This window comes from Orycteropus afer, unplaced genomic scaffold (assembly GCF_000298275.1).
Source record: "Orycteropus afer afer isolate SDZICR_OR568_19922 unplaced genomic scaffold, OryAfe1.0 scaffold00217, whole genome shotgun sequence".
Lineage (NCBI taxonomy): Eukaryota > Metazoa > Chordata > Mammalia > Tubulidentata > Orycteropodidae > Orycteropus > Orycteropus afer.
In genome coordinates, this window is record NW_006921804.1 from 724,654 (window position 1) to 734,737 (window position 10,084).

The following is a 10,084-nucleotide window of genomic DNA, read 5'->3' on the forward strand; positions in this document are numbered from 1 at the left end:
GGACACTGGGAAGAGGTAACTATGGGGAGGAAGTGGGAGGGGAGCTGTTGCATTGTAAATTTTGGTCAATGACATGAGACAAAGTATATGTGAACTGCTGCATGAAAAGTGAATTTACTCTGTAAATCTTCACCCAAATCAAAATAAAATTTAAAAAAAAAAATGAGGTATGTGGATCATATAAGCTTATAAATAATTATGGCTTCTTATATTGAGGAGTTAACTTTCATCACTGGGAAGATTGTTTTTGATATCCAGGGGTAGAGCTCTGAAGAGATAGTTTATTAGTCTTTGCTTCCCTTACTCTCTCAAGGTGCCTGCACTAGAGCAAGACAGAGCTAGTAATACTGTCAAGAATATGTATTTTCCTCTGAAGTCTGTTTGAGGGGAAAGTATGGGATCTCGTCCAGTGAAATGTGGGTTCACTTCTTCACTTTTTTTTCCCTCCCCTTCTGCTTTAGTAGAGTAGACCCAGGAAGGAAGGCTCAAAAGGATGGTTTGCAGTAAAATAAGAGTTTTATAAAATGTGTGTGTATGTATGTATATATATTAAAAAAAAAAATTGCATTGCCATCGAGTGGGGTCCAACTCCTAGCGACCCCTTCTTGGGTTTCCAAGGCAGTATCACTATAGAAGTAGATTGCCCAACCTTCCTTCCGAGGAGTGGCTGGTGGGTTTGAACTGCCAGCCTCCTGGTTAGCAGTCAAGGATTGGCATTGAAATGCAACAGTAACAAAGCAGTTATTACTGTGTTTTCTAGATACGAGGTTTCTCTAGTTCAGTGTTTCTCAAAGTATAGTTTATAGTCTCTGTTCTACCTCCATCAGAATCACTTATGCCCTGAGGGATGATTGTTTAAAATCCTTATTCCTGGGCCCAAGCTCAGAAGTACTGGACCAGTTTCTGGCAGGGGGGCGAAGAAATACGCTTTTTAAAAAATTCCTCCTGTGATTCTGTGCTCACTGAAGTTTGAGGACTTCTACTTTAGTTCATTTACTCTGAAGAGTTTAGTATTTTTCAGATCATGAAGTTATTAAAAATCGCTTCACATGCCCCATACATTTAGGCAGGATGGCTCTTTCTTCTCTGCTAATGAATAATTAAGGAGTACCTCTTCTTAACAATCTAGAGAGATGTCATGGCAGGTTACTGCTTTCTGAACTTCTGTCTATAACCACTTCTATCTTCATTGGAAACAGAAAGAAGAGCCACCAGTCTTTCTCCTTTTCAGGAGTGCAGAGGTCACAGTAGTATCCACTTCCTCCTCTGTCTCTTCTCTAGGTGCCCATTAGCTGGTTCCTTTAACTCATGCTTTGGGGACTCTCAAAACCCTTTGACTGTGAGATGATCTCTGTCATATCGAGAAGCTCTAAGGAATTTTTTAAGATCCTTTCATCATTTTTGTCTGGTATAATGATGGGGAATTAATTGTTTTAATGTATTTTATTGAAATATAATTTATGTACCATGAAATACACAAAACTAAAGTGACATGAGTCAATGCTTTTTTTTTTGCAGTGTTCCCTCCCCTCCCTTCCTACCCCTGGCAACCAACAAAGAAAGTTTCTCTCCATATATAAACCTTTCCTTGACCATGCACAACAATGAACTAATACTATATTTGTCCTTCTGTGATTGACTTACTTCACTCAGCATAATGTCTTCCAAGTTCTTCCATATTATGAAGTGTTTTGCAGACTCTACATTATTCTTTAGTGCTGCATAGCATTCCATATGTGTATGTACCATAGTTTGTTCATCCATTCTTCCACTGATGGGCATGTAGGTTGTTTCCATCTTTTTGCTACTGTAAATAGTGCTGCAGTGAACATGAGCATGCATGTATCTGTTCCCGTCCTGGCTCTCATCTCTCTAGGATATATACCTAGTAATGGGATTGCTGGGTCAAATGGTATCTCCAATTCCAGCTTTCTAAGGAATCGCCATATTGCTTTCCACAGTGTTTGTATCCCTTCATAGTCCCAGCAGCAGTGTCTGAGTGTCCCAGTCTCTCCACATCCCCGCCAGTAGTTGTTATTTTCTGTCTTGTTGAACCTTGCCATCAGTGCTGGAGTGAGATGGTATCTCATTGTTAGTTTTGGTTTGCATCTCTCTCATGGCCAAGGATTGTGAGCATCTCTTTACATATTAGCTGTTGTTGTTGTTATTTGCTGTCGAGTCAGACCCGAATCATAGCGACCCCTCCTTGGGTTTCCGAGGCAGTATCACTATGGAAGTAGATTGCCCAACCTTCCTTCCGAGGAGTGGCTGGTGGGTTTGAACTGCCAACCTTCTGGATAGCAGTCAAATGCCTTAGGCACTACGCCACATATTAGCTAACCACCTGAATATCCTCCTTGGTGAAGTGTCTATTCATGTCTTGTGCCCATTTTTCAATTGGATTGTTAATCCCTTTGCTCTTGACGTGTTGGAGTTTTCTATAAATTTTAGAGATAAGTACCTTGTCAGATATGTAATTATCAGCAAATATGAATTTGTTGCTATCATTTTTGTTATGTGCTTTTTCGTGGTGTCGATTTCTTTGTTCCATATAATTTTCTATGCTGAGCTCGTTTTGTCTATGAATCATGTTATCACTTCCTTCATTCCTGTTGTTTTAGTATTTGCTAGATATTTGTGCTGGTCCTCTTTTTTTATTTTGGTGTGAAGGTTTATCTTTTTTTTTTTTTTTTTTTTTTTGAGGTTACCCTGTGATTTATAGTTTTCTTCCCAAGTTAAGAACAGTCCATTCTATGTTATAGTTGTCTTGACTTCCCTACCATCTAGAAGTTTTGTGATGACAGTTTTTTTTTCCCTCTTTTTGGTTTGTAGTTGTCCTCATTTGTCAATTGATGTCTGTGGTTCCCTGTTTACAGTCTTGTAGGCTTACTTAACTTTGGATACTTCTATAGCTGGGTTGGTTTCAGTTGTTGTTTGCTGTTGTTGCTTCTCTGTTCAAAGGGCTCCCTTTAGCATCTCTTATAAGGTTGGTCTGGTTTTAACAAATTCCCTTAATTTCTGCTTATCTGGAAATGTCCCAATTTCACCATCATATTTGAGGGACAGTTTTGCTGGGTACGTAATTCTTGGTTGGAAATTTTTCTCTCTTAGTGTTTTATATATATATACCATCCCACTGTCTTCTCGCCTGCATGGTTTGTGCCAAGAAATCCGAGCTTAGTCTTATTAGTTGCCCCTTGTAGGTAACTTTTCATTTTTCCCGTGCTGCTTTCAGGATTCTTTCTTTGTCTTTGGTTTTGGTGAGTTCGATGATGATATGTCCTGGTGATTTTCTTTTGGGGTCTATCCTGTTTGGGGTACATTGGACTTCCTGAATGGATATATTCTCATCTTTCATCATACCAGGAAAATTCTCTTCCAACAAATCGTTGACTGTTTTCTCTGTGATTTTGTCTCTTGTTCTGGAATTCCAGTTACACGTAGGTTATTCCATTTGATGGTATCACACATGAACCTTAGGCTTTCTTCATTTTGTCTTGACCTTTTTTCTGATTGATCCCTTTCCAAAGAAGTGTTCAGGTATTTGCCCTCAGTGTCACCAATTCTGTCTTCCATTGATTCAGTTCTGCTCCTTTGCCCATTCGATGTCTTATCTATTTCTGGAAATTTAGTATTAATCTTTTGGATTTCTACGTGTAGATTTTATATCATTTCTAATTTTTCATTTATTTTGTCATTTTGTTCTTGTATTGTCTTTTGAAATTGTTCTAGGGTTTTCTCTGTGTTTTCCTTGATCTGTCTCTCAGTTCGTTGAAGATACTTAAATATAATTCTTTTGAATTCCTTATCAGGGAGTTCCAATGCTGCATCTTCCTCAGGGATGTGTTTTGGGTATGTATTCTGGTCCCTTGTTTCTCCTGCTTTATCTTGCTTCTTTGTGTGGACTGTGATGCTCTGTAGTCTCTGAGGCATTGTGACGTTTTTGTGTTTATATTTAATTGGTGATTGTATGTTGGAGTGACTTGACCATAATTTTCATTTTCTTTGTTTTTTCTGTATGTTATCTATGCAAGCAGGCTACTGTGCTGTGCTCCTCTGTTCACTAGTTGACAGCACTTATACACTCACCACCTGTCTCCTTTCCTGTTGTCAGTCTCTCATATGTCCCGCCGACCTTGGCAAACAGAGCCTATTCTTAGATCCCTGGAATCCGAATGAGAATGCTGTCACTTTAAAATCCAAAATGGCCACCACTTGTAAACATTCAAAATGGCTGTGCCCTCCGTCAGTTTAAATACCCAATATGGCTGCGCCCTCAGTCACTTTAAATATCCAAAATGGCTGCTGCGTGTAAACACTCAAAAGGGCTGCACCCTCCAGACAGCAGAAAGTCAACAGCTCAGGTTGTCTCCCTCCTTGCTGTTACCCTTCCTGGTGATAGACCACCAATCCAGTCATCCCTGCAGCCCTTGGTGACCAGGGCTGATCTTTATGTCAATTCTTAGGTCCCAACACCTCTTGGAAATATTCAGGCTGTTAGTCCTGTCAGGGCAGCTGACAGTCTGCAGCTCCGACCATCTCTGTGCTCACTGTTTCATTCAGGTTTTTCCACTAGTTGGTGCCTAATCCACTTTTATATAGTTCCTTTCAAAGCTCAGGGCTCCAGGATTATCTTCTACATCTCTGTCAATTGGTTTTTCTTTTCTTGGTTGAAGAGGGTCTGTTTCGCTTGTCTGCCTATTCCTCCATCTTCAGGGAATTAATTTTTAAAAAATGTTAGATCTACATGTTAAATGTTATGGTATAAAGTTTCTTCAAAATTTCATTTGTAGCAATCTGCATGGACTGTTTTTATACTTATTCCCATTAGACAAGTGGTGAGTACTATGTAACTTTGATTTTGTAAGAAGTAACGTGAGTTTTTTCTTTTTTGGACAATTTTTTTTTTCACTGTGATTTGGGTGAAAGTTACATCTTCCATTCAACAATTTATATGCATTTTGTTTCATGACATTGATGGCAATCCTCATAATATAACAGCTCTCTTCCAACTTCCTCCCAGTGGCTACCTTTTCCCTTTGTCCTTCTTTCCTGTACATTCCTGCCTATTGAGCCATCTCCCTGTGCAGATACTGCACTTCCAGTCTCCCAGGGTTAATCATTCTGAAGAGTATATCTACATGGTGTAAATGTTCATCTTATATGCCTGTCTGTTGGCTAGAAGCCACAAGAGTGAATTCAGTTTCAGGCCCAAAGGGTGACTAGGAGCCATAGTCGTGAGGGTTTCACCAATCTCTATCAGACCAGTAAACCTGGTCTTTTTTATGATTTGACAAATGAATTTTAAATTAACAATAATTCTATGTAGTTTTACAGTTTGTCAAGGGACTGGTACACCATGTGATCCTCAGCCTGTATGACTGTGAGACCAGAACTAGATGGTGCCTGGCTACCACTGTCAACCACTTGGAGCGGGATCTGTGTAGGAGATCCTGGAGAGAGTGGGAGAACAATGTGGAACAAAACTCAAAATCATTTAAAAAAAAGGACCAGGTTTGCTGCTCTGATAGAGCCTGGTGTAACCCCTGAGACTGGCCCTAGCTGTCCTTCAAGTCTGGAATTGAACCCATTCCTGTAGCTTCCAGACAAACAAAAGACCAGGCATATGAGCTGAAATTTTACATTAGGTAGATACACTCCTTGGAGAGATCAATCATGGGAGGATAGAATGGCTGGGTATACACAGAGAGACAGCTTGGGGGGCAGGAGTACATGGGAGGCAAGGACACAGGGAAGAAGTGGCTATCTGGAGGAAGTGAGAGGAAAGCTGTTGCATTGTGGGAAATTGCAGTCAATGTCATGACACAAAGTGTACGTGAACTTCTGTATGGAAAATGAGTTTGCTTTGTAAACTTTGACCCAAATCACAATAAAAATTAAAGGAAAATAAATAATTCTGTGTAGTTTTGGAATTAAATGTGAATTAAAATGCAAAATAAAATTGAACTTAGAAATAGACCAGAAACCAGTTTGTGACCTGACATTTGGAATGCTTGCCTTTTAAGAAGTTGGCTGGTTTATATAATGTTCACATGTGGTTTCTAGATGACAATATAAGAGTTTCAAGCTGCTTGCAAGTACTCTTCCATTCTTTCCACTAGATAATAATAAAAACTAATCTGACCTTGGAACATACTCAGACACATTTTAATTGAGCATGTGCATATATACACATATTCTTGGAGCCTAGCCTGCCTGTCTCCCGTCTTGGCCAGGTTATAGGAAGGTTGGCATCTGAGCCAGGTAGAGGAAAAAGCAAAAAATATGACCTTATATAGTCCACCATAACTGAAAAGCAGTTGTGTTATTGGACCAGAATAGAATGTACACCCAATATTTGGGGCACCTAACCTAACACAAGGAGCTCTGGTGGTGCTATGGTTAAACCATCAGGGTGCTAACCAAAAGGTCTATGGTTTAAACCCACCAGCCACTCCACAGGAGAAAGATGAGGTAGTCTGCTTCTGTAAATACTTGGAGCCTTGGAAACCCTCTGAGGCAGTTCTGTTCTGTCCTATAGGGTCACTGTGAGTTGCAATCAATTCTGTGGCAGTGAGTTTTTAACCTAAGAAAAGAATCCCTGGTGGTGCAGTGGTTAAGTACTCAGCTGCTAACTGAATGAGAGAAAGATGTGACTTTTCCTTCTATGAAGCCTTGGAAAGCTTATGGGGCAATTCTTTCTCCTATAGGGTCACTATGAGTTGGAATTGACTTGAGGGCAGTGGGTTTAATCTAACACAGACAAGTGAGAGGAAATATTGGAGGAGAGGTCTCTTGACAGGGACTGTGGGTAGATTCACTGACCTCTGGGAGAGGTTATTGGGCTCTACTGACCAGGCCTTCTCCTTACAGGAGGTGCAGCCATGAAAGCCGGTGTGAAAGAGGGCGACCGGATCATCAAAGTGAGTGAATCCCCTGTCCCCACTTCCCATCCCTGATCAAGGAGGCAGGGCATGCAGGGTCATGTCTGGTCTTGGCCCATCCCACAATTTTAGCTACCAGTTAGCCACTGAGTTAGGGGGTGGTACCATGAGTGGGGGGAGTTCTGGTAGCATAGTAGCTAAGACACTTGCCTGCTAACCAGACGGCTGGCAGTTTAAACCCACCAGCGACTCCTCGGAAGGAAGGTTGGACAATCCTACTTCTGTAGTGATACTGCTTCGGAAACCCAAGGAGGGGTCGCTATGAGTCAGGTTTGACTAGACGGCACATAACAACAACAACAACACCATGAGGGTGAGTTTAAAGTATAGTATGGGAGAAAGTAGTGATTAAGGTTCCATATTCTAGGCTCTTCTTAATTCTAAAGTAACCAAGCTTCTTAGAACAGGTTTTATCATCCCCATTTCACAAACAACAAAACTAAGATTAAGCGGAAGGGGCTATGACTAATAAAGTCTTTAGATTCTCAGGTTGATATTCTGTTCTCCATACAGTGCTGACCTGTTCTTGCTAGTTCTAAAATACTGTAATTTGCCCTGCTTGTTTAGTACTTTCTTCTACAGTACTAGAAGTGTTAGGGAAATCCTAGATGAGGAGACTTCTTAGTCCTCTAGTGAGGAGGAAACAGAATACCCTAACTAGCATACACATGTATATGAGACTATTGGTTGAAAAGTATATACCAAAAAGAAATAAGCAGGTGAATGAATTAACAAATGAAAACACAGTTTTTACTCCCTGGGAACTTATAGCCTAGGTAGGAAGACACACATCTTAGATGTGAACAGGAACAAATCCAGAGTAACTAGAAGCAGCTAAAAAACATTGGAGAATGACTTCCTGAATATGAAACCAGTTTTGAACTTATAGAATGACCCCCTAGGTTCTACCATGACTGCTCAATGTTCTTTGTCCCCCTAACAGGTGAATGGCACCATGGTGACCAATAGCTCACACCTGGAGGTGGTGAAGCTTATCAAATGTGAGTTGAAGACAACTAAAGAAAGTCAGAGAAGATGGGCTGAGGGGAAGGGAGGGAGGAAAGAGGAAGCCTATGGACCAAGAAGCTTCCTTTGTAGCTGTGTGAAGCATTAAAGTCCTATCTTTAATCTTGACATGGAGCAATCCACTTAGGCTGCAACAATTTCTTATTATTGTTTCAAGTGAAGACACTATAAATCTCTTTTTTTTTTTTTTTTTTAGAGTTTGTTTTACATTCAACATTATGTGTACATTTAGTTTCACTCGCTGATGCCTTTACTTTTACCTACAACCATCTTTACCACTGCTTTTTAGACCATATCCTACCAAGACTAGGTCTCATGCAAATTCAGTTTACTTCCTTCTTGCATTTAGACATTCTTACCCACTTTTTTCTTATTTTGGGAAAAAGAAAAACTGTTACTTGTTTGCAAGGCTGAAAGGCCCAACAATTGAGTCTATGCAGGTAGTCAAGTAGAAGCAACAAACATTGAGGAAAGAATTAAAGGATGTGATAGATTGGTGAAGGGCTAGAATTTGAGTGCTGTGTGCTAGGCAGGCAGTGTGCGAGGGGCTTTACATGGACTAACTCATTTAATGAGATAAAAGAAGAAACAAGTTAGCCTGTGAGGAGTGTTCCCAAATATTTATGGATGAGGTTTCTGCATGAAGAAAGGGAAGGAAGCAGTACTTGAGTAGATGCAGGGTAGGGGGAAAAGAGTTAGACAATAAAGGAGAGGGGCAAAGTAGCCCATTCTTTGTGATGTGAATGTCTGCTCTCTAGAACAAGGCAACTTAAGCAAGCTCTGTTTATTTGTTTTCCTCCAGCTGGTGCCTATGTTGCACTGACTCTCCTGGGCTCTTCACCCTCGTCTGTCGGTGTCTCTGGACTCCAGCAGGACCCAGCCCCAGCAGGAGCTCCCCGAGTCACCCCTGTGATCCCACCACCACCACCTCCTCCACCTCTGCCACCTCCACAGCGCATCACAAGACCCAAACCTCTGCAGGTAATGGCCCTCCTGCCCTCTTCGCACTCTGTCTTTGTTTTAAAGAGCTCTCCATTGGAGAGGAAAGCACCTTAGATTGAAAGAGATTTTGGTAAGCAGAGAGAAGCCAAAAAGATATATGAAAGACTATCAAAAAGTTGAACAAAAAATAAGAATTACATTGAAGGGATTGTTCCATCCCTTAGTGTCCTCCCTCTGTATAAAGGCATTTTCAGTTTTAAAAGATAGCAACATGTAGTGTGTTTCTTCAGTATGTGAAAGACAATAAGGAGGCCCTTTGAGAGTACCCCTCTTCACAGAACAGAGAGGGCATGGACAGAGAGCATCTGTTAAAGACTGTTGCCAGTCACTGTTAGCAGGGTGTGGGACAGAGTCAAGAAATAGGAAAAAGATTTCCTGGTGGGGAAAAGAACCACTGCTTGGAGAAAAGATACATGGACCTGGTTAGGTAGAAGCAGAGAGTCAGAAAAGGACAAAAAGGAGTAGGGAGAGACCCCTAGGATGAAGAAAAGCCTGTGTAAGGAGTTAAAAGAGAACAAGATACAGATTGGGAATAGGATTTTCCAGTTGGAAAGGAGAGTGAGCCAGCAAGTATTGGGAGATAGAGGTTGGAAAGCAATCTGATAGCAAAGGTGATTGTAGCCAATGATTCTAGGAACTTCAAGAGTAAAATAAAAATAAGATTTTTTTTTATCTGCTCAGTTCCAGTGAGGCACTGCATGTATGTAAAGCATGCTTATCACCCAGCCTTTACACTCAGGGCTTTCCTGGCCCAGGAATTAGCAAGTAGAAGAGACTTAAGCTATTGAGTTGGTCCCCCCAATGCTCACTGCTGTCATATTTTCCTTCCCTAGGATCCTGAAGTTCAAAAACATGCTACTCAGATCCTTAGAAATATGCTGAGGCAGGAGGAGAAAGAGTTACAGGTAAGGTTATTGCTGAGTGTTGCCTTATAAAGTAATACTTTATCAAAGCAATCTGCCAATATTTACAACTCAGTTTACAGGTCATGTCCAGTCACAGTTGTTGTTACGTGCCGTCGAGTCGGACCCAACTCATAGCGACCCCTCCTTGGGTTTCTGAGGCAGTATCACTATGGAAGTAGATTGCCCCATCTTCCTTCCGAGGAGTGG

The 10,084-nt window shown here is 41.0% G+C and overlaps 1 protein-coding gene across 1 annotated transcript in view; it reads left to right on the plus strand.

The window, feature by feature from the left end:
• The window catches only part of ARHGEF11 (Rho guanine nucleotide exchange factor 11), a 229,429-nt gene that overhangs the window by 141,489 nt on the left and 77,856 nt on the right, over positions 1-10,084 (plus strand). Inside the window, exons 2-5 of the mRNA XM_007948600.1 lie at positions 6,874-6,923; positions 7,888-7,945; positions 8,773-8,951; positions 9,806-9,877. Of these exons, the coding sequence (XP_007946791.1) occupies positions 6,874-6,923; positions 7,888-7,945; positions 8,773-8,951; positions 9,806-9,877 (359 nt within the window). The remainder of the gene's footprint in view (positions 1-6,873; positions 6,924-7,887; positions 7,946-8,772; positions 8,952-9,805; positions 9,878-10,084) is intronic.